Genomic DNA, 24137 nt, shown 5'->3' with positions numbered 1-24137 from the left:
GTGTTTCAATGTAGTGATTGGTCAGACCGTAAGGCGTTATGGTTTGTACGTCTGAGTGATTCATGATAGAAGAGATGATAATACCTTTAATTTCTAAACTTTCTATTAGGTTTTCTAGTCTAACAATGAAAGTGATTCCTGCGAATCAAGAGGAGCTGGATCAAAGAGAAGGTGGCGTCTAAGGAAGAGAGGAAGGTTGGCGGTGGTAAAGATTGGTCTTTGTGGAGAGCGATCTGAGAGTCTAGTGGTTTCGTTGAAGTCACCAGATACGATCATTCCATGTGGTTTGGCGTACTTGTCAATGAGGCTTAACAAACTATCCCAAAGGATCGTTTGGTTTGTGCATGAAATTAAATATGTCTGTGGTATCGCGGACAAATCATGCATGTAGATATATACAGTTATTGGCGTTTGCAATTCAATCAAATCTCACCAAAAGCAAGTATCGTAATGCAACTCGTGACCGATGACCCAATATCTGTTGCCCGAATATTCTATGGCTGGAAGATTCTTTATAGTGGCCATTTGCTATCATCATGATTGCTGTCAAGAAATCTTCCAGCCATTGGACTTCCAACCCGTTCATTAATGATTAAACTGCAGACCTAGGTAATTTATTATTATATCAAAATTGCATATCTACTACTATCTGTCTCATCAACAATGGAAAATTGAAATTTAATTTAATTATTTATCCAAAAATAGAACTTTTAATAAAACCCCAAAAAAGGATGTTCATCTTGTTTGTTTTAAAATACATTTTTTTTTTACAAACAAATAAGTAAAGTACTATTACTACTGTTACTACAGATAGAAGAAAGAAGAATGTGGAAAGTAATATCACTTGATGCAACAGGTACATTATTCAAAGTAAGAGGAACTACAGGGTTTCATTATGTATGTATGGACATTATATATATAGATTAATGATTATTTGGTTTCTTTTACAACTGTGATATTATACTTTACTGTACTGATAGCACTCTCTCTTTTGTCTCTCTATTTTAATATAGAATAAAGTATTAAACAACTATGGATTATATTTAAAAGATGATATTGTTAGTAAGAACTTTTTAAAGGTCTTTTCAGATTTGTCAAAAGAACAACCTTGTTTTGGACACTCAAAAGAACAAAAAGATATCTCTTTTTCAATGTCTCGAATCAAAACAGACAATAGTAATGTTGTTGGTACAACATCACATCATACAGTTGGAGGAGAAAAGTGGTGGTTTGATCTAATTAAATTGGTACTACTTAAATCGATCGACCCAAACGACGAAAAGGCATCACGATTGGTAAAGAATCTACCCGATCAAGCATACATGGAACTATATAAAAGATTCGAAGGTAAAAGTGGAGGTGTCCCATCAATGGTGTCTGGTCATCACGATTGTTGGGAAGTGTATCCAGAGGTGGTTGAAACACTAGAGGAACTGCAAAAAAGAAAGAAATACCTATCGGTCATTTCAAACTTTGACGAAAGAATCTTTTCAATCCTACAAGACTTGGATTTAATTAAATATTTTTGTATAAAAAATCAAAGATCAAAACTTTTTAATAATAATCAAAATAATCATCAAAATAATAATAATGAATATTATATCAACAAATCAAATAATCTTATTAATTCAAGTGAATCTAGTAATTGTAATAATAATAATTCTATACCACCAAATTATCTAATTACAACATCTCTCAATAGTGGATACCAAAAACCGCATTGGAATATATTTGAACATGGATTCAATCAAATCAACAAAGAGATTGATCCGTCGCTAACAAAGGAGGAGATTGTCTATGTTGGTGACTCTGATCAAAAAGATTATCAAGGTGCTACCAACTATGGATTCTCGGCTCTTTTACTCGATCGATACGGCAAACATCCTCAACACCCTAATCGTATCTCAACATTGAAAGAAATATTACCTTTATTAAAAGATTGAAATTTAAAAAAAAACAAGACCAAAAAAAAGAAAAAGATTATTTTTTTTTAGTTTTGAATTTTTGGGTCAACAAGAGATTGATCAACACAATCTCGAGTCCTTCCAATTTTGAGGCCATTTGGTTAGTGTTTATTTTATTCTTTTCAATCTCTATATCTATCATTATATTTATTATTCATTTGTAATATTACAAACTCAGACAAGATTAGATGATTGCAAGATTTGCGCTATCATCAGTATTTGTAGTTACAGTATCATTTATTTTCTACAAGCAAAGCAAAAGTAGAAAGGAAATAGAAATATTGCGATCAATTAATCGCAGAGCTGAAGCAAGAAATGTCAGAGCACAAGCAAGAGTTGTCAGAGAACAAGCAAGATGGGGCAGAATACTAGCAGGGTATAAGAGAAATAGGTCTCAGATTGCCAGAAACCAAGCAGAAATTTCAATTGACAGAGTTATAGCAGGTACTATTAGAGAAAAAGAAGAAATTGGAAAAGAGTATGAAGAAATTGAAACCGAGCTAAACGAAATTACCAGAGATCTAAAAGAACTTGACACAGAGCAAACAGAATTGCTCAAAGAGATACAAGAAATTATCCAAGTGGTTGAAGAAATTGGAACAGAACATATAGAAATTTCAGAAATTAAAGTAGAAAATGATGCAATGCAAGAAGAAAGGGTAAAATCAAAAGCTGATTTTGACGACTTGTTATCTGAATTTGCCAGGGAGCAAAAAACATTAGTCAGATTGGCACAAGAAAGAGATACTAGTATTGCTAATAATATAAGGATTATAGAAATGGCAAATCTGGTGAGTGAATTACAAATGTTCACAGAATCCGCTGACCAACTCTTAAATGTTATCAAAAGTAGAGAGATCCAACCCCAAAAAAAGATCACCGAAATTGTCTAATAGAAATCATACATACCTTAAAATAAAAAAAAATTCATACTATCAAATTGATTGGTATTTGTTTTCATTGTATTACGCGATTGGAAATGACCGAGGAAATGAGATAATTTTTCAGTTGCCAATGGTATAGTATCCTTTTCAGTTGTAATGCAGCTACGCATTAATGAACGATCGGTAATAAACTGGTTAATTGCTAAAAGATATTGTTTCTGAAGGGCATTTAAATCTTTAATTTTCATCTTTTTCAAACCAAACTTTTTACAAAGTTTTCGATTCCAAAACTATCAAGATATCTTTGACCTACAAGAAAATCAAAAATAGAAAGGAACAAGCAACTCTGCTCAGATTGGAATCAAACAATAACAGAGATAAATCAAGAATTGGCAGAGAACAAACAAGAATTGGAAGAAAACAAACAGAGAATAAAAGAATTAAAGCAGAGACTAGGAGAACCCAAGCAGAAACTGACAGCGTCAATGCAAGGATAGTCAGAGAGCAAGAAGAAATTAGAAAAGAGTATGAAGAAATTGACACTGAACAAAGAGAAATGATCAGAGATCTAGAAGAACTTGACACAGAACAATTTCCTCGTGAAGAAATTGGAATGGAACAAATGGAACCAACAATTATGGAAGAATTTTATGCGTAGAAAGAGTTGAAGCAAAGGCTGATTTTGATAACTTGGAAGCAAGAGGGCAAGAAAAATTAATCAAGTTGGACCACGAAAGAGATACTAGTATTGCCAATGGCCAACTATTAAATTCTATCATTTCCAATTAGACCCGAAATATTACCTCAAAATAAATTCATCAAAAAAGGTAATGCTTCTTGAAGGGCATATAATCTTCTTCTTCTTCTTCTTTATTTTTTATGAATAACTTTATCCTTTAAAAATTTTCTAGAAAAAGGTGTATGGACGTTTTTGAAGTTTCCTCAAATCAAACTTTTGAATTACATGTTGACCGATAAAGTTGGTGGCAAAGAACACATCCTTTTTGCATAATCTTCTGTTGAAATGTCTAGATTTGGTGGTTTCCAAACTGGAAGGTGGCAAGAAAGAGGTTCTGGGCAAAGGATTTGTTCCACTACCTGCTGCTGTAGTGGCTGTGGTCGTACTCGAATCGGTAGAGACAGCAAGTTGCTTCTCAGGTGTTGCCTTGTCAATATCCATTGGTGTTGTTGTAGATGTAGAGGTAGAGGTAGATGATCCTGAAGTTGGAGCTGTTGGTGTGGATGGTGTTGATGGAGTTGCAGTAGTCGTAGTAGTAGTAGTAGTAGAAGATGAAGAAGAAGAAGAAGTAGGTGTTGCTGGTGTCTTTGAAGGTGTAACCTTGTCAATATCCATTGATGTTGTAGAGGTAGATGAAGACGATGATGTAGTAGTAGCACCAAGAATAGGTGGAGGAGGTAAACTTGATGCAGCAAGAGCTTTAGCTTGTTGTTCAGCTTGTAATTTAGCTTGTTGAACTTGATGTAATTTGAGAGCAGCATCATGTTGTGCTTGTAGTTGAGTTTGTTGTGTTTGTTGTTCAGCTGTTAGAGTCTGACCCTCTTTGACAAGATTTAAAAGTTGGGTGAGTGCTGCTGGAGCAAGAGGAGGACGTTTGCCAATCATGGGAGTTGCCTTCTTTTTGATGTTACCAATGGCAGCCAAGGCAGTGCTGTTGGCCGAGATGGTTCGTTGCTTGTCCTCTTCTTCTTGCTTGGCCTTTGAGAACTTTTGGAGTTTGGCGTCTGATGCCTGTCCACTCTCGATCTTTTTCTTGAGGAGGGCTTCGGCCTGCTTGGCCTCGCGCAACAATCTCTCATTCTCTTCGTTTTCCTTTCTAATGCGTTCATCTCTCTCGCGCTTTTCAATGAGCAACAACTTCTTTTTAATGTCGTTGGTGATTGTAAATGGTAGATCTTCCTTGTTGATATCTACACGTTGATGTGAGGCTTTGATCAAAAATTCTATTACTGTTTTTACATAATCTTGTGCTGCCAATGAAACATATTCATAAATATTTTCATCAATTGATTTTATACCTTTTTTTGTTACTAAATAAGAAAAAGAGAAAATTAATATATATATAAATATATATATATATTTTAAATTTATCTTACTAATATTTGCAATTTTCTTTTTAAGCGGAGCTGAATTTAAAAATAATGGTTCAACTTCAGCTTGATAATGTTCATCATCTTCTTTTCCATTGGCATCTGGTAAGAAATGATCAGATTCATTTCTAATATCAATATTTGCTATTCTTGTTACATCATTTAATTCTTTAATTGATTGTTTATCATCATCTGTTTGTTTTCTATAAAAAATAATAATAATAAAGTAAATATATATAAAGTAATAGTAATAAATAATATTTTTTGTTTAAAATCTTACTCTTCTTCTTTTTTTCTTTTTTCTGGTTTTTTAGCTGGTTCTTTTTTAACTTCTTTTTGAATTGGTGGTGGAACAGTATGACCATTTGGAACTGTAGGTGGTAATTGACGGAATGTTTGTGATGTAGTTGATTTGGAGGTGGTTGATTGCTGTGTTGCACTGAGTGCTGCTGATGATGGCGTGGATGCAGGTGGCTGCTGTGATGTTTGTGGCGTTTGTGATGGTTGTTGTGGTGTTAGTGGTTGGGCTGGTTGCGCAGGTTTGAGTGATTGTTTTTGTTTTTGGAATTGTACAGTCATTTCTCGAAGTTGAGGTGTTTTGTCCAAGATTGCATTAATGTTGAAATCACTTGGCAGTTTTGGTACCTTGGCAGGATTAATATCGTCAATCTTGACAGTGTATTGTCCAGCATTTTCAGCACCAAACAACATGATCAAATGCTTCATCAATACCTCCTTGCCCAAGATATCGTTTCTATAGGCCAATGCAAGTGCATTGAAATGGTTTTGAATTTGTTGTTGGATTTGTTGTTGTGTTGGTGGTCCTCCTCCTCCTCCCCCTCCAATCACATTTGTTCCAGGTGCTGCTGCTGTTGGTGCTACACCTACACCTCCTCCACCAGATTGTTGTGGAGTTGCAGTAGTAGTACTAATCACACCCCCGCCACCAACCGTTGAAAGTGGTGCAGGTGGTTTACTTGTCTGCATTGGTTGTGGTTGTTGTTGCTGCATCATATTTGATTGTAATGATTGAATACCACCAGATACACCACCACTCATATTCGATACACCTTGTTGTGTTTGTTGTTGGGGTTGAATACCAGTGTTTACATTATTATTCATTGGTTGTTGAATACCAGTGTTCACATTGTTCATTGGTTGTTGTCCTATTTGTTGTTGATTCATTTGTTGTTGTTGTCCCATTTGTTGGGTATTGGTTGGACCAAGAGGTTGTCCTTGAATGGTTTGTTTTTGTGGTATGTTTGGTTGGAATTGAGGTTGTTGTCCCATTTGAGTGTTGGTTGGTTGACCAATTGGACGGTGTATACCTTGCTGTTGCTGTGTTCCAGGTGGAACGGGAGCACCAGTTCCTTGAGGAACCATTTGTCTGTATATCTGCTGTCCGACACCCGCCTGTCCAGCCATGTGATTTGGTCCGATGGTAGTACTCGACGTGATCTGTCCAGTAGGTGCTTGGCCACCTGGCATGACACCACCCGACTGTTGTCTATGCATCATTACATGTGGATTCATTCCTTGTTGTTGTAGTGGTTGTTGACCTCCCACTCCTCCAACTCCAACTCCTCCTTGTTGCACGCCGGCAACACCACCAACTCCTGTATTCATCTGCATACCTGGTGCAGTCTTGGCAACCTGAGCACCCAACTGAGCCTGTTGCTTCATCAAGGCAGCTTGCTGTGGTGTCATCGGTGTCATCTTGTGAATACCCTGCTGCTGGGGATGCGATGGTACCACTGATCCACCGACATTGTATATAGGCTGTTGTTGTTGTTGGCCTGGCTGAGGCTTGGCCATCATACTGCTTTGTGGGGGCATCCCACCAACACCAACACCACCTACTCCCATTTGATTTGGCTGTGGTTTAACCATCATACCTTGAGGGGTGTTTTGCATATGTTGTTGTTGAGGAGAGATGGTCGATGGGTTGTTGACGTTTGGTCGCACCATACCTTGCATTGGTGTACCGGTCGTCATACCTCCTTGTGGAGATGGTATGCCATGCAATGTTTGTTGTATATTCTGTATTGTCTGTGGTGTATTTTGATAGTTTTGTTGTTGAGTTGGATGGTATGCAGGTTGCTGTGGTTGTTGTTGTGGTTGTTGTTGTTGAGGAGGGGTAGTATTGGATGTAGGAGGAGTAGCATTTCTATTCTGATTGGACTGTGTTAAAAAGTCTGTAAGACCTTTGAGCTTCTCAGTATCGATGTTTGAATTTGAAGTTTCATCAAAGAGATGATCTAAATCATCGAATCCAGACATTGCAGTAGTATCTCTTTATATGGTTGAACGAACAAGCACAATGTAGTATGTTGTATGTTGATAACTCTTAGAATAGATAGATAGATAGATAGATAACTCACACACACGTAAACACACACAACACTCTTGTTATATTTTGTATATGATTACTATCTGTATCTAGAGAGAGATAATAAAAATGATTATTTATTGTCAAAAAAAAAAAAGCAAATGATTTCAAAAATTTGAAAAATTGGGGACTAGGTTGGCGCGCTTAAATAGACAACTATCATGAAAATTTTTATGGGATTAGCAAGTACTTTGAGAAAAGTAAAATGGCATCAAACAAATAAAAAAATTTAGTTTATTAATATTTATTTTATCATTATTAAAAAATTTCCATTTGATAAAAAAAGATGAAACCAAAAAATTAACTAAAGATATTATCCATCAGATTTGTCTTGTCCTTTTCATGTACCTCGATATTGCCACAAAGATCAGTTCTCATCTTTAAATTATTTAATTTATTTAAAAAAAACAAAAAAGATTGAGTACGGGTGGTTTTAAAACCAAGTATTTTGGTTGTGCATATTCATTGTTGTAAACAAGACACATCACTTCATTCTCGTACCAGCACAGATATTTGTTATCAATACTATTATCTTATCTCTTTGTTTACTTTGGTTGCTTTCAGATATTTTAATTTCCAAAAAACATTCAACTGTCTTTTGTTGTCTTTGTCTCGCAAACGAGCAAATTAAAGATTAATTTAGTCTTTTGTCTTTGTAGACATCATTTCATATCTTCTATCAAACATATACACTCCTTTTATTTATCTCTATATATATATATATAACAATCAAAATAGAATACACTCAGGGAATAGAATAGATAGAGCTAGCTAGTAGATCATTTAGTAATAGATATATAGATAGAGATAGATAGAGAGATGGGAGATCAAGAAGTATCTTGTACTCAATCAACACAACCGTCTGATGAGCTAGTCCCTCCTCCATCTGACCAACCACAACCATCATCAGTGGTATGGGGGAGATTAGTCAGCTGTCACCCAGACTCAAAGCACATTGATCTCATTGACAAGGAAATCTTCTTTGGTAGAAACTTTAAAAAGTGTGCTGTCGTCATGGAAGACCCTACTGTTAGTGGCATTCATTGCAAGATGGAAAGAAAAGGTAATAGTCTCTCATCGTCGTCGTCGTCATCATCTAGTGGAGGGTCGGTTTGGATCACCGACTATAGTACCAATGGAACATTCATCAAAGGTAACCTATTGGGTAAAGATAAATCAACGGTTCTACAAAATGGTGATATGGTCTCTTTTACATCGAGCAAGATCAATAGTACTCTTTCATTTATATTTCAAGATTTACTTTTATCTGATTCCGATGGTGATGATGTAAGTCATATAACTATTAAAATAGATTCAATTCAAATAAATAATTAATAATAATAAATAATAAATAATAAATATTAATATGTATGTATGTATGTATGTATGTAATCTTTCTCTCTCTTCTCTCTCTCTTCTCTCTCTTCTTTTATTTTAGGGTGAAATCAAAAAGTTTTATATTATACATGGTATATTGGGAACGTAAGTAAACAAACTATTATCATTATTATTATTATTATTTATTAAACAAATATTTATTTTCTATTTCTATTTAGAGGAAACTTTAGTGTTGTAAAGAAATGTACAAAGAGGGATACGGGAGAAAACTTTGCAGTAAAGATTATAGACAAGAAAAAGTATTGGCATTTATCGAGTTCTCGAAATCAGACAGAGAGTGAAATCAATATATTAAAGCAAATCAAACACCCAAACATCATCTCTATCTTTGAGATATTTGATACGGAGCGATACTTGTACATTGTGCTAGAGTTGGCAACCGGTGGAGAACTATTTGACAAGATCAAGCAAAAGGGAAGATTTCAAGAACCTGAGGCAAAGGACGTGTTTAAACAGATACTCAGTGCAGTATCTTATTTGCATCAGTTGAATATATCACACAGAGATCTCAAGCCCGAAAATATACTCTATGGTTCATCACCCAATAGCGGAGAGCCAATCATTAAGATTACCGATTTTGGTCTCGCCAAAATCATCGGCGAAAAGGAAATGGCCACGACATTGTGCGGAACGCCTCTCTATGTGGCACCAGAGATTATTAAAAATTGTTTAATGGGTAATATGCCTGGATCAGGTGATAAAAAGGAAAAGATGGGTTATGGAAAAGAAGTAGATGTTTGGTCTTTGGGTTGTATACTTTATATTTTGTAAGAAAAAAATAATAGAAAACATTTAAATATATCTATTTATTTATATATATATATTAATATTATTATTATTTATTTGTTTAGATTGTCTGGTAGACCACCATTTGATGTAGATAAAACAAATAGCTTTCAACAGATTAGTAAGGGTATTTTTAATTTTGATAATCATGTTTGGTCAACAGTGACCGATCAAGCAAAAGATTTAATTACAAGATTATTAAATGTCGATCCTACAAAACGTATTCTAGTTAAAGAAGCTTTAAATCATAATTGGTTTAGTGTATGTTAAAAAAAAAAAGGATAAATGGAAAAAAAAAAAAAAAGAAGAGTATTTATAATTTATGATTTTTTTAATTTTAGAATGAATTGTACAGAAACTCAACAACACTAAACGCATCACCACAAAAATTACATCATCAAGTTATTCATCTTCCTTTAATTAAATCACACAACTCTGCAATTTCACTTGGTTTAAATATTGCTACAACACTCAAAAAAGATGATGAAAAAGAAAAAGAAAAAGAAAAGAAAAATGATAAACAAAAAGAAACAACCACTACTAATAATAATTCAAAAATCTACAACAACAACAAAAATAACAAAGATGTAATATCAAAAACAAACAATCATCAATCAAAGGATAAAGAAAAGGAAACCATTTCAGTTGACAGTGATGATGAAGAAGACAAAAAAAGAAATATTCAACAAATCCAATCAAATAGTTCTAGCAGCAACAGACAACAAAAGAAACTTAAAAGCTGATCCAATGGAATGGTTGGAACCTCTTTTTAATTTATTTTCAAAATACAATTTCTATTATAATCCAATTGCAATTCATTTTTTAATTGGAAAAACATATATTCATGCATATCTTGGAATAGTAATTTTAATTTCCTATGACAGTCATAAATATGTATTTGGTCGACTAGTAGAGAATTGATATTATAAAAAGGATAACTTGAAATCAATTACATTTTTTTTAAATTAAATATTTAACAATCAAATCGATTATATCATTCCATTTAAACTTTAATATGAACACTAGACATTGTCTAAAATGACGCTGACACTAATTATACAAACAAACAAATAATTCTTCTAATTATTGAAAGAAGAATTTTTATGGAACAAAAAATAAAACAAAAACAAACTCTTTTGACCAGAATTTTTTTTCATCATTATTCTTTGTCTTCAAGATGAACAAACACAAAGATAATGTTCATTTGAACGGATTGATCAAGTCGATAATCAATAATGTATTCATTAAAAAGTCTATTTTTGGTCATGTACGATCTATTCATCAACAAATAGACAAAGCATCTTCAGCTGATGATCAAGAGACTCATCAAGACAATAACCCACAAGTTAATGGTATTCATAAATGGAGTGACATCAAACAATCACCCATACTAGCAGTATACTTTGGTTACCTCGATATCTTTAAACAAGTTGTAATAGACTTTGAGAAAGAATACTCTCATTATAAATGGTTTCAACATAGTCAATCAAACTTTAACAACTATAATAATAATAATAATAATAATAATAATAATAATAATAATAATAATAATAATAACAAAAAGAATAATAAGAAGAATAATAATTATAATAAGAATAAGAATAATCAAACATTTATACCACATTTAGAACAAATCATTCAACAAGCATGTGTATCAAATCGATTAGAAATACTCAAATTTATATATAATAGATATAATCATTTGAAAGAGATTGTATATTTTATAGAATACTATTCTATTAAAAGTGATAGATATCAAATATTTAAATACTTTTATGAAGAGGTATTTTCAAAGACACCGATCTTTAGATCAACCTCTAGGTTGTTACGAGAATCTAGCAACTTTGAATTGGTATCACTTTGTTTTAAAAGTGATCAACTTCAACAAGAATCAAACACCATCCCGTTCTATACCAACTATATAGATGAGAAATATTTCTCAGACTTTGTAACATACTACCGATTCAAAATAGAAGAATTTAAAAAGTTGCCAGTTGACTCGGCAATTGAATGTGACATAGATTGGCTTGGACATTGTGTCAAATTAGAGGACATGGATACAATCAAATTCTTGGTTGATAATGACCATCGACTCGACTTTGGTAAACACACTAAAAGCTCAAATGTAATTGATCTTCTTTTGGAACCTGCTCTTGATCAAGGAGCTATTAAAGTTTTAGAGTATCTCACTCCATTTTGTCAAGACATTGTATCATTTTCAGGTAAGTAAAACAAATTTCTCAATTATACCATTGACAAAAACATGTTTACTAACAAACCTTTTACCTTTATTTTTTACATTAGTATCAGTTGAAGGAATGATTAATCATTTAGATTCACTAAAATTTATTTTAAAAAAGGCGAACAAGTCTCAATTGGAAATAGATTTTACAAATGATGCATTGGTGTGGCACGCAATTGAAAAGAGTGATTTGGAGATTGTAAAGTTTATCTATTCTTGTCGTCAAGATTTTTTCAAACCACGTAATTGTTTCTATTATTTGGAAAATCATCTCTCGAAAAGACCATCACTTATGACTCGAGACAGTTACGATTTGATTTACTTTTTAATTCCACTTGCCAAAGAGAAATTAAAAGATATTGTAAAGTCGGCGGTTCAAGACGGTCATTTGGAAATTGTCAAATGGATTGAAGACAATATAGCCGGTGACAAGGGTTACAATATAGATGATGCATTTCTGGCAAAAGAGAATCGATTTGAATTGATCAAATATATTCATAGTCATCCAAAATATGAACCTCAGGTTCTATTGGCTTCCTTTACTCCTAAATTGACAAGAGAAGAATTGGAATATCTTATTGAAATGGTCAAGGTACCAGTATCGAATAGGTTCATAACTGCTGCCATTCATACTGGCGATATTGATACTTTGGAATACGTCCTATCACATGCCAAAAAGGATGTTAATAACAAAAAAAGAAAGAACCCTGAGGATAACAAGGACGGCATTCGATTACCAAGAGATTATATAAAGAATAACTTGCTTGGTGTGATGGGGTATTTACAAACACATACAAAAGCAAAGGAAATGGTTATATACTTGTACAACAAATATAAAGATGAAACACCAATGACAATGGGACTGTCACTCATGTCCCCTATCAGTCATTTAGAAAAAAGATATTTTCAAGATTTGTTCAAGTCTGGTGGTATCACCCAAGTCTATCAATTCTCAAATTACTTGCCCTCGGTTGAAAGTCTAATCATTTTGGATGAGATTGGTCAATTGAATAACTATCCCAATAGTTTGGATGTGGAATCTAGTCACTCTGGAGAAATGGGGTTCATGGACTGCCTCAGATTCATTAGTTTCAATCATGCCAACAAATCAAAATTGGATTCTCTATCTTTTATCAAAACAGCCGAAAAACGATGGACCAACCCTTCTCTTTTTGCCGAATTTCTATTGGATACATACAACCAACCGATTCAAGAGAAATCTATTCTCGAAAATATAGAATCAGTTCTTGGAATGTACAATGGAACAAGTTTACCTCCAAGTTTTATTAACCTCATTCAAAAGCATTTTAATCAACATCCAAAAATTAAAAATATAATTTTAGAAACTCTAAACATAGAATCATCATCATCAGATGATGATGGTAGTGATGATAGTAATGATGATTCCGATAATTCAAGCTAACCAAATAATAAAATTGATAAATTTAAAATTAAACATTTAACATTGGAAATGGGGGATAATTAATTGAATTGATGGAATTCAATCAATTTGTGCGGATATATTTAATTTATTATGATAATAATATAAAAAAAAAACTATAGTTTTTGTTTTTTGTGTTTCTATATAGTTTGTTGTTGTTTTGGTGAAGTTGGAATTGAAGAAGAGGACAAGGAGAGTTGGTTGGTAGAATCGATTAAAGTAATGTACAAAAAGTTATCGGGATGACTAAAGTATTCACCCAACCACAAAAATGAAGATTCCAAAGGTGGTTCAACACCCTGTATAAGATATTTGCCAGCACCAGCTTTAATGTATTGTAATAGATTTGTATAGGCCATCGATGTAGATGATGAAGATGTTGATAATTCACCAGTATTGGTTGTTGTTGGTGAAGAGGATGAAGGTTCGGTGGCACCACCGATAAATATAGAATAGAATGGTATTTTTGAGAAATAATCAGACAATGTAAGCTCAGCACCCGATTCGTTATATGGAGCTATTAGATTTTGTACATATGGCCTGTTATTTTGAATTAATCTAACTGGAATATGCTTATATCCAATCCCAGTCGAAGATCCTCCAACATTTACATTATAAAATAATTTGTTAATTGACCAAAATTTATCATAATCATCTACGTGGAAAAAAGGAAATATATCTATATTAATAACTATTAACTTATTAAAAAAGGAATACTTTATACTTTATATACATACGTTGTCTTAACCCATCCCAAAGTTCATTTGATTGATTAATATTTAAATTATTTAATTTATTAATATCACCCTGTTTAATATAATTTGCCTAAAAGAAAAAAGAAATAAATTTAATATACAAATTTGTATCTCTGATATATTTATATATTTATGTACATACTTCTTTTAATACATTTTTATAATAAGTTTCAACGGATTCCTCATTTGGACATCTTAATAATATTTTCTCTGGGAATGATTGAAAGTGAACGGTTAGATTCCATATCTGAGTGCCACTTTCACTTCCAACTAGCACGTCGAATAATACACCTATGGGTAGATGCCACTTGATCGGTATGCCCTTGTACTCGAGCCAGAGTTCATTGTCTGACATGATGAGTGTACTGTGTGAAAAGTAGTCACGGACGGCACCTGTAACTAGAGGAAAGTATGAATTACGAGGAACCATCATCATATATGGTGCAGGCATTGTATGATGCGTCACATCATTGCCACTCATCGAAAACATAACAGGTATCTTTCCATCCCATACTGATCTCTTTATATCATCATCAAAGAATGACATCTTTATCTATCTATCTACCTATTCTATCTATATATATCTATAATATCAGTCCCTTTTGTTGATACTAGTTATTGTTATTGTTGTTATTGTTGTTGTTGTTATTCTTTGGAGTTGATGATTGATGATTGCACCACACCAAAAGTTAGTTGTATCTCTTGTTTATAAATATAAATATGATTGATGATGATGATGATGATGAGAATGAAAACTTGAGTAGGTAGAGCAGGTAATTAATTTATTACTTGCGTAAGAGGAGTGATGTTAGGATGGTTTTGAATAAAAACAAAAAAAAAATAAAAATAAAAAAGATTATTATTATGAGTAGAGGTGCAGCTGGATAGAGTCGTTTTAAATCCCCATTTTATAGGTGTATGGTCAGCAAAGAAAAAGAGAGAGAGAGAAAGAGAGAGACAACAACAAAACAATTCAATTCAAACTAAACTCATATTCATAGATAGATAGATAGATAGATAGACTAGTAATAAATAATAATAATAAGAAGAAAGAAACAAAAGATATATATAGAATTTATATTTTGTATACCCGTCATCAGTCATCAGTCATCATTCATCATCTTTTTATGATCAATGACCATCACCATCCTCAACATCCTCATTGATACTACACTTTAACCAAACAACAACAACAACAACACAACCATCAACCTCCTCTTACAACCCTACCCACCCTTTTTTGTACTATTTACATATATCTGCAAGTGAACAACAATAACCAACTGCAACAATGTACAACTCTATTGTTAAAGCTGTCAGGAAAACGATATCTGCAGATAAACAAAGGTATGATCAAATCCACACTAAGCGGAACCATCAGAAGCTACGACACATCACATCACAGTCTTTGAACTAACCACATTCCAAACTCTTGTAATACTCCTATACACCACATCACATATAAATATAGATTTGAAAATGAAACCTATGACTTGGATCTTACATATATTTGTGAAAGAGTGATTGGTATGATCATGAACATATTAGGAGCTAAAAGAAAGTAGTATTAATTCTCTTTCATTCATTCTTTTAGCAATGTCATTTCCAGCAGATGGAGTAGAAAGCGCATATAGAAACTCGATTCATGATGTATCTCAAATGTTAAACGAACATCACAAGGATCATTACAAAATATTCAATCTTAGTGAAAGAAAATATGATTATGGCTTATTCAATAATAATGTAGGTAGCAAGCAAGCAAACAACAACTACAACTACAACAACAACAATATATATCTACTCGTCCAAGTCGACTCAGAAAATGTGTAGGCGCGACCAACTTCACAACGCGATACCTATTTTTATTCTTTTCTTTGCAAGCAAAAATCTTGGCTTCTCGAAACTCAAATGATCGAATTGTCAAACCTTTTGCGAAAGGTCGTGAAGTTGCAGATACACGCCCAAGGACACGTCAAGGTCTTTGACTTTTTTGGAAAACGACAATGATTATCCAGTCTTTCTAACTAACTTTTTTTTTCAAATAGGTTTATGATTGGTGTGGATTTCCAGATCACCATGCTCCTCCATTGGCTTTATTATTTAAAATTGTCACTTCCATGTATAATTGGTTAAGTGAAGATTCACAAAATGTAGCAATAGTACATTGTCTTGCTGGAAAAGGGAGAACAGGTTTGTATATATATAACAGACAACTAGTACTCGATATTAATATGATGTATTTATATATTTATAGGAACTGTAATTGCATGTTTATTATTATATGGTGGATTATTTGATAATTCAGAGGATGCAATGAGATATTTTGCAGTCAAGAGATCATCGAATAACTTTGGTGTCACGGGACCATCCCAAATCCGATATACACAATACTTTTCCAATATTTATTTTGGCAATCAAGCTCCAAATCAAAAAGCCTTATTTTTAAGATCGATTACAATGCACACAATTCCAAAGGTATATAGATATATATTAATATAAATATTTTTATTGATTGGTTATTAATTTTGTTTTTCTTTTTTTTATAGTTTTTCTTGGGACCATTAAAACAAGGAGTATGTCCAGTATTAAATATATATTCAGCAACACAAAAAGGATTAAGAATATTTTCGAGTGCGCCAATGGATGGCGATACCAAAGAGACACGAACCTATCTAACAGGCAATGCTACGCTGGTGTTTGAAGTGCGAAAGGTGGTGCGAGGAGACATATTGGTTGTGTTTTCACACATCTCACCATTCTATCGGGTCGAGCAGATTGCCCGGTTCAACTTCCACACGGGGATGTTCCAAATGCCAACACTTATCCTGCGCAAGTCTGAGCTTGACGGTGCCGACGGTGACAAGCGGTTCTCGAATGACTTTCACTTTAAACTCGAGTTTGAGGACACTGTCAACCCGCTCACCGAACAGCAGAACCTCATGTACCAAAAGGAGATCAAAAAAGAGATCAAGTGGATTATACACGAGAGCAAACGTGCGCCACGCAACGGATCAATCCTCTTCTTTCCCAAAAACAACTCTGAAAAAATCAAGCAGGCCAAGGACATTGCAAGCAAACAGGGCTCAGCCGGTGTCCACAGCGGTTACCTCTTTAAAAAAGGACACAACTTTAAGAATTGGCGAAGACGTTGGTTTGTGCTCAAAGACAACGCATTGGCGTACTACAAGTCGCCCAAGGATGCCACACCTGCCGGCACCATCCCCATAGCAGAGATTGAAAACATATTGATGGGTGACGAAACCTCGGTGCGAGAGGGATTCGTACATTGCTTCCAATTGATCACAACGAAATCACAGTATTTTATAGCAGCAGAGAATGAAAGAGATTTGGAAGAATGGGCCGAAGTATTAAGATCTGTCAAGCGATTGGTACAAGAAAGTGGTAGACTCTTTATCGAGATTTTAGAAGCCAAATATACGATCGATCCCAATATTATGGACTCTGCATCCAACTCGTTGCTCGAATCAACACACGAAATAGATATGATCACCTATGTCACGTTGAGTTTGGGTAAAAAGCGCGATATTACCTCTTACCAATCCATCAAATACAACCCCACCTTTCAATACGCAGGTGATTTTATAATCTATGACTCTACACCTGCCGACCTCACCATTGGACTCTGGTTCCGTTCCAGTACATTAAATGTTCGAGATACCCTCGTTGCCGAACTCCACATACCACATGCTCAACTCTCTCAACCACTTCTCACCGAATTTAGACCATTCAACAGGATTTATACAAGTTTCTTGAAAGATTTATCTATTAAATTTGGTACTGCTTATAAATCAACAGAAGATTTAAATTTATAGTAAGTAAAAAAGGAAATAGAAAAGAGAATAATAGAATAGAATTGGTGATTAATAGTTTTATTTTTAGTGAATCAAAATCATCTTTAAATTCATCTTCAACATCTACAGCATTTGGATCGTGGCAAGAGAAATCAATGGCAGAACCTAAAAATTTCCTTGGAAAGGCAAGAAGAAATACAGGTGGTGCTGAAAACAGTGCAGATGATATGGTGTATACAATCGAATCGGATGGTAGCAATATTTATAATGGTGATGATTTTAACTATTACCTCAATGTTTCAAATGATAATAATAATAATCAAAATAATAATAATAATAATAATAACAATCAAAATAATAATAATAATAATAACAAGACATCGACAACATCTACAGGTGATTATCGAAAAATAAGAGAACAACAACAACAATTAGAAGACACTATGCTTTCAATTCACAATTCCAACTGGAACAGTCAAGAGCATGATTTGGACGCTTTAACAAATGAATTGATTGATGAATTTGAAAAGAATGTATTGGTAATGGATGACGATGGTATTGATCACCCATTAAAACAATAAAATATATAAATATATATATTTATAACAACTTCATCCAAAAATTTTTTTCATTCCAACTCGTTGAATTGCATCTTCTTTTATTTTAATTAATCAAACGATTCAAGAATGAAGATGTAAATATATAAATAGAAAGAGATTAGAGATGATAGAGCTTTAGTATTAACTATCCTTTATTTTTACTGCTACTACTGCTAGTATACCAACAGTAAAAGATGAACTGATTAGCAACTTTGAAGTGGTTGAACTACTTAAACACAAGAGAAGAATGAAGGGACAAGCATTACTCAATGAGTTCATCAACAATGTAGAGAGATACCTAAAGATTACACCAGCATCAAAAGTAGACGTCGATTCTGTTAGAACCATCTCAAAGATTTGTTTGGATGCAGGTCTTACAAAAGCAGAAACACTTCAAGTATTGAATTTAGCACCAACTACTGAAGTAGAATTACAACTTGTAAGTAATTGGTTGGACGATTGATTATTTATAAATGGTTGGTTCGTAGCTTTTATTGACTCTCTCTCTCTATCAATTATCTAGATTATTGAAGAGTATGATAGTAGAATTGATCCCGTCAAATTGTTGGATAAAATTCAAGAAACATTGGGAGTAGCCATTCAAAAGACAAAGGCAGAAGAAGCAGAAAGAGATAGAATAGCAAAGGAAATAGAACTAGAGAAACAAAAAGAAAGAGAAAAAGAAAGAGAGAAAGAAAAATTATTAAGAGAAAAGGAAAAAGAGAAAGAGAAAGAGAAGAAACTAAGGGAGAACAATAACAATAACAATAACACTACCGACAACAACAACAACAACAACACCGACACCACTACCGCCACCACTAACGGCGATCAACAACAACAGCAACCAAATGAATCAAGTTAAAGCTTCTATATCACTCAACTTACAACAAACTGTACATATTTTAAAATGAATATTTATTTTCTTTGGGGGTTTTGAAAATTTTTGGTTGGGAGTACCGCCTCAGAATCTATTTATTTGTAAAACTTATTTCTCTCTATGGTCTTCTTTATTTTTAATTATTCTTTTACCAACAATTTGACAACTACATTCTTGATCTCTTTAAAGATCATTTCCCAACCAAGTATTCAAGTATGAACGATTCTGAAAGGAATCAGTACATTCAAGACAATACAATCATATGTATGTATTTATAAATCATTTTCAAAAAGAATATTAATGTATTAAAAAGTGTATATATATTAATATGTATTTTTTTTTTCCTTTTTTCCTTTTCCTTTTTTTTTTAAAATAGTTTTTGGAAATGCCAAATTTGGACACAACACTCGTGGCAAGGTAACAACATTTGCAGCCAAGACTGTTGCCAACAAGTTAAAGTCCAAACAATATTCCGTTGTCTATATTAATGAATACAACACGTCAAGAGTAAGTTTCTTAATTAAAATTATCATTTTATTTAAACATTTAATTAAATTTATTAATTCTCTTTAAACTTTTTAGCAACATTTTGATTGTTTTTTCCACCAAGAGGAGGAAAACTTGATCCATCATGACCTCAACGAACCTCATGAGGATCCAAAGGATGGTTTTCATCTGGAGAAATGCCATCTCAAGCTTGGTAAAGAAAAGGATGGAGGCCAACCGACCAATGTCCAACAGTGCTCACCTATCAGCGAAGCATGTCAATCCGCTGCTAAAGGTAATAGTTTCCTTCGATGCAGTGACCACCGGCATCGTTTAGCACTCGTCAAGCAAGACACCCATTCAAAAGAATACAAAGAAAAAAACACCCTCCCACTCGCAAACATCGACCACATCATCATCATCATCATCATCATCATCATCATCATCATCATCATCATCATCATCATCATCATCATCATCATCATCATCATCATCATCATCATCGACAACATCTACCACATCTACCTCAAATCAAACCAATGCAGTAGAAACTGAGTACAATCAAATTGTTGGAAGAATGGTTGATTTTGAGACTTGGAAGCGTGGGTTTCTATCAACAATGCCACAAGGATTATCTCCACAAGATAGGCTTAGCTTTATTCAAGAACAGTTAGAACAAGAGGAAATACAGTTGGTTGACAACACCAAGTTGTTTACCTATAAACAATTGGAGAATTTCTTTTATATTGCCTTTTTTATGGGTCTTGTCAAACTCCCACGGGCGGAAGACCATTGGAATAGAAAGAGCCCTTTCCATCCTCCATCTGTTATCCGCCCATTAATGTCAAGAAAAAGATTTAAGTCCATCCTCAAATTCCTTCACTATGACGAAGATTCCGTCATTCAAATGATTGAAAAAAATTCAAACAACCACTATATCCCATCATTACGTTTATCAATCGATGAATATATGGCCCCTTATAAAGGCTTGGTAAGGTTCAAGCAGTATGAACCAGATAAACCACACAAATTTGGATTAAAGTATTTCGTTTTATCTGACTCAAATGGTTTTATATTGACCCAATGGCTTTACAGAGGTAGTGATGAATCTACAACAAAATCTGTAACAATAGGTATGTTGTTTTATAACAATTTACAAATATCATCATTATCATCATATGTCTAATCATTATTATTGTCTTATTTAGATCCATCTGTGGTTAGTTCTTTTCCACCAAATAGTCCTCTTAAAATCCCAATCGAATTTGCAGAGTGGGTCAGACAAAAAGTAGCTACAGATGATAGACCATTGAGTCACTATTTGTTTGCAATGGATAACTATTACACATCATTACAAGTTGCCACTGTATTATCAAACTTTAGTCAAAACATCAATTCCAACAACGACGATAACAATCCCAACAATAAGATTCATTATGTAATGACTGTAAGGTCCATTAGACCAACGTACCTTTTCAAAGATGGTTTAGGACGCATGGTACAAAAGGACAACAAGAAAAAGTTGGCTGCTATAGCATTTCCAAAAGAAGACTCTGGTATTCCCCAGGACATTTGTGCCACCGCCATCAATGACAGCAAAGTAACATATTTTTTATCAAATGCCTGTAATCCATATACATTAAAAGAAGGAAAACTCACAAAGCTCGATGTGCAGACTCAATACAATGCAACTACCCACGGAGTCGATCTGTCAGGACAACTATCATCAAATTGTCGGTCATATCCCCATCGAAAAAGCAAATACACACATGTTAACATATTTGCGCAGTTGGATCGTGCAATGGTGAATGCATATTGCATCTTCAAATCCCTTGAAGGCAATAGCACATACCGATTTTGTGATTTCACTCAAAACGTGGTAAGAGATAAGCTTGGCTTGCAGGAGCCTATTCAAAAACAATTGGAACACTTGAATCCAATTACATCAAAAGTATTCCAGGATCAAAGAGATAGGATTAAACAACTGGAACAAGAATTGGCTACACAATCCACATACGTAACCAGTGGAAATGGAGGCCAATATGCTCCCACTTCTGCTGCTGCTCCTCAAACTGTAGTCCACGCATTGGTTCAAGGTGATCTAAATCCTTGTCAGTATTGCAAAGTCCTTGATGTAAAGCGTAGAACAAGAACCACCAAGACTTGTTGCCAATGTAAAGTTAACTTTCACGATGAATGCTATCTTATAGCACATCTCCCAGAAAACAAACTGCTTCTATCGGCAATAGTACATCAACATCAACAACAACGACAAGGATAACTCCGTTCATTCCATCCATCCATCCATTCATCCATTCACCAATAAATAGTTATAAATAAAACCAAAAAAGAAGATAAAAAAAAGGTAGGTAGTTCTATACTATAGTAACATGCAACTAGCTAGTGCGATAAGAGACACAGGTCAGGTAGTTGAGTGTAAATGGACCAATGCTATGATCGATAATCGTGGCAGATTTAAACATACAAAGACGCAACTGCGGCAATATCTTTAAACAATGATAATTTACTTGAACAGCTCTGTATCTCTCTGCATCAAGAGTGGATTGGAGGAGCAAATAAGTACAAGTAACTCGTGAATGTTATAACAGCAATAGACTTGGTGTTGATTCAGTACTTGACAATATTGTGAACTCTTATTCCTTATCCTTTCTTGTGCATTTGGCACTAACGAGCCACAAAATACAATGATATATCTATATATATAACTATATACTATATGTTCTAACTATACTATGTTCTATCTCTTCATTTATCTTATACTTTATCTCTTTTATTGACTCATAATAAACTTACTGTGGCTTGGTTGGTGCTCTAAAGTCTGCCAACCGACAATTCCTAAAATGGAAATTCATTTTTTTTTTATTTTTTTACGACCCAATTGGGATAGCTGCTGAACGACGCACCTAGCACCCACTACGCACTGCCATCGACTTGACACACCCTCTATTCAAAGTGTTAATCATTGCCCCAAATCGACCGAAACAAGAATGAATCATTTCTTTTCTAAAAATATTAATAATTATTATTATTCGTCGTCAACTCATTGGCTTTTAAACAAATAAATTACACGCATATATATATTATTTATTATCATTATATCATCATCATTATGGAATCTTTATCATTGACAGATAAAAGTACTAGTACTAGTACTAGTACTACTAGTACAGAGGTTACACCATCATCTACAACGTCAACGACGACAACAACTACGACAAACAACAGATTAAGAAAAGAGGATAGACCAAAGAACAATGAAAAAGATACACAGACATACTTTGAAAGTGAATATGATATTGATATGACAATCAAAGAAAACAAGATACATGTACCAAAAGATAGATTAAAAGTAACAAGACAAGTCTATTGTATCGATGCAATTGAATGGCTCAAGAACAATGAATTGTCTCCAAATACCTCTGTTATTACATCACTACCAGATATCGTAGAAATGTCTGGTTATACATTACCTCAATATAAAGAATGGTTTGTAAATGCTGTTCGTTTAATAACTTCAAAGGTTTGTATACAAATAATGTTATGTCAATTGATACTCTTAATTAACGATTGTTTTCATCTTTAGTTAAGTGATAATAATGTAGCAATATTCTATCAAACTGATATCAAGAGGAAATGGAAAAAGGATAAATCAGTTACAGAAGAATACGTTGATAAAGGATATATGGTTCAAAAAGGTGCAGAGTTGTCAGAGTGTAAAGTATTGTTTCACAAACTGATGTTATCTCATCCTGTAGAGACAGAGGTTGTAACACGAAACAAGGCATCTTTTACTCATATGATTTGTATTGCCAAGAACCCATCATCTATCATGCATCAAGACAACACTCCAGATGTTGCACCAAGAGGTGCGATGGTATGGCCAAAAGCAATGGGTCTCAATGCATGTCTGGTGGCAGTGCGGTTTATTCGTGGTGTTGGATCTACATCGATATTGGATTGCTTCTGTGGTAAAGGAAGCGTGTTGGGAACTGCCAATTTATTGGGATTGAGTTCTATTGGAGTGGATCTATCGGTTGCCAAGTGTCGTAACAGTCATTCTCTTGTCATTGAGAGTAGCACAATCGAAAAATTCAATCAAACAATGTGGAAAGAGAAACAAAAGAAAAAGGATGATGGAAAGGAAAAGGATGAGACAAAGATGACTACCAACAACAATCAAAAGAAAATAAATACCAACCAATCAAAAGAGACGGTCAATCAGGAGGAGGAAAAGGAGGAGAAGGAGGAAAAGGAAAAGGACGAAACGATGACCAAAGAGGAAGAACTATAATCATTCCAATATTTTGTATACACATATAATATATCCAAATCAATCAATCATCATGATTGAATAGCTAACTAGTTGTAATT

The 24137-nt window shown here is 33.8% G+C and overlaps 8 protein-coding genes across 8 annotated transcripts; 6 read left to right on the top strand and 2 right to left on the bottom strand.

The window, feature by feature from the left end:
- Nucleotides 1–825: 825 nt before the first annotated feature.
- On the top strand, nucleotides 826–1943 carry DFA_07257 (uncharacterized protein; the record flags this gene model as incomplete). The annotated part of the gene is made up of 2 exons (XM_004367063.1): nucleotides 826–897; nucleotides 1014–1943. 2 exons carry the CDS (start codon nucleotides 826–828, stop codon nucleotides 1941–1943), a joined length of 1002 nt encoding a protein of 333 aa, XP_004367120.1.
- A 209-nt stretch (nucleotides 1944–2152) lies between these two features.
- On the top strand, nucleotides 2153–3506 carry DFA_07256 (uncharacterized protein; the record flags this gene model as incomplete). Its single annotated transcript, XM_004367062.1, has 2 exons — nucleotides 2153–2813; nucleotides 3124–3506. The coding sequence occupies 2 exons, from the start codon at nucleotides 2153–2155 to the stop codon at nucleotides 3504–3506; spliced, it is 1044 nt and encodes a 347-aa protein (XP_004367119.1).
- Nucleotides 3507–3755: 249 nt separating this feature from the next.
- On the bottom strand, nucleotides 3756–7237 carry DFA_07255 (uncharacterized protein; the record flags this gene model as incomplete). Its single annotated transcript, XM_004367061.1, has 3 exons — nucleotides 3756–4897; nucleotides 4964–5160; nucleotides 5238–7237. 3 exons carry the CDS (start codon nucleotides 7235–7237, stop codon nucleotides 3756–3758), a joined length of 3339 nt encoding a protein of 1112 aa, XP_004367118.1.
- A 928-nt stretch (nucleotides 7238–8165) lies between these two features.
- fhkD (putative protein serine/threonine kinase) lies at nucleotides 8166–13195 on the top strand (the record flags this gene model as incomplete). Its single annotated transcript, XM_004367060.1, has 7 exons — nucleotides 8166–8633; nucleotides 8785–8828; nucleotides 8903–9511; nucleotides 9596–9791; nucleotides 9872–10232; nucleotides 10823–11752; nucleotides 11835–13195. 7 exons carry the CDS (start codon nucleotides 8166–8168, stop codon nucleotides 13193–13195), a joined length of 3969 nt encoding a protein of 1322 aa, XP_004367117.1.
- A 158-nt stretch (nucleotides 13196–13353) lies between these two features.
- atg5 (autophagy protein 5) lies at nucleotides 13354–14515 on the bottom strand (the record flags this gene model as incomplete). The annotated part of the gene is made up of 3 exons (XM_004367059.1): nucleotides 13354–13892; nucleotides 13951–14038; nucleotides 14111–14515. 3 exons carry the CDS (start codon nucleotides 14513–14515, stop codon nucleotides 13354–13356), a joined length of 1032 nt encoding a protein of 343 aa, XP_004367116.1.
- Nucleotides 14516–15259: 744 nt separating this feature from the next.
- On the top strand, nucleotides 15260–18361 carry DFA_07252 (pleckstrin domain-containing protein; the record flags this gene model as incomplete). Its single annotated transcript, XM_004367058.1, has 7 exons — nucleotides 15260–15315; nucleotides 15440–15495; nucleotides 15563–15711; nucleotides 16014–16158; nucleotides 16223–16443; nucleotides 16515–17800; nucleotides 17869–18361. The coding sequence occupies 7 exons, from the start codon at nucleotides 15260–15262 to the stop codon at nucleotides 18359–18361; spliced, it is 2406 nt and encodes an 801-aa protein (XP_004367115.1).
- A 265-nt stretch (nucleotides 18362–18626) lies between these two features.
- DFA_07251 (uncharacterized protein) lies at nucleotides 18627–22026 on the top strand (the record flags this gene model as incomplete). Its single annotated transcript, XM_004367057.1, has 6 exons — nucleotides 18627–18818; nucleotides 18903–19239; nucleotides 19449–19523; nucleotides 19636–19766; nucleotides 20113–20878; nucleotides 20954–22026. The coding sequence occupies 6 exons, from the start codon at nucleotides 18627–18629 to the stop codon at nucleotides 22024–22026; spliced, it is 2574 nt and encodes an 857-aa protein (XP_004367114.1).
- An 849-nt stretch (nucleotides 22027–22875) lies between these two features.
- On the top strand, nucleotides 22876–24057 carry DFA_07250 (uncharacterized protein; the record flags this gene model as incomplete). The annotated part of the gene is made up of 2 exons (XM_004367056.1): nucleotides 22876–23286; nucleotides 23350–24057. 2 exons carry the CDS (start codon nucleotides 22876–22878, stop codon nucleotides 24055–24057), a joined length of 1119 nt encoding a protein of 372 aa, XP_004367113.1.
- Nucleotides 24058–24137: the final 80 nt, after the last annotated feature.

The sequence above is a fragment of the Cavenderia fasciculata genome (assembly GCF_000203815.1).
Source record: "Cavenderia fasciculata unplaced genomic scaffold Scf_ET2XIPL01CNAVH-3, whole genome shotgun sequence".
Lineage (NCBI taxonomy): Eukaryota > Evosea > Eumycetozoa > Acytosteliales > Cavenderiaceae > Cavenderia > Cavenderia fasciculata.
This window is presented reverse-complemented; position numbering and strand designations above follow the sequence as displayed.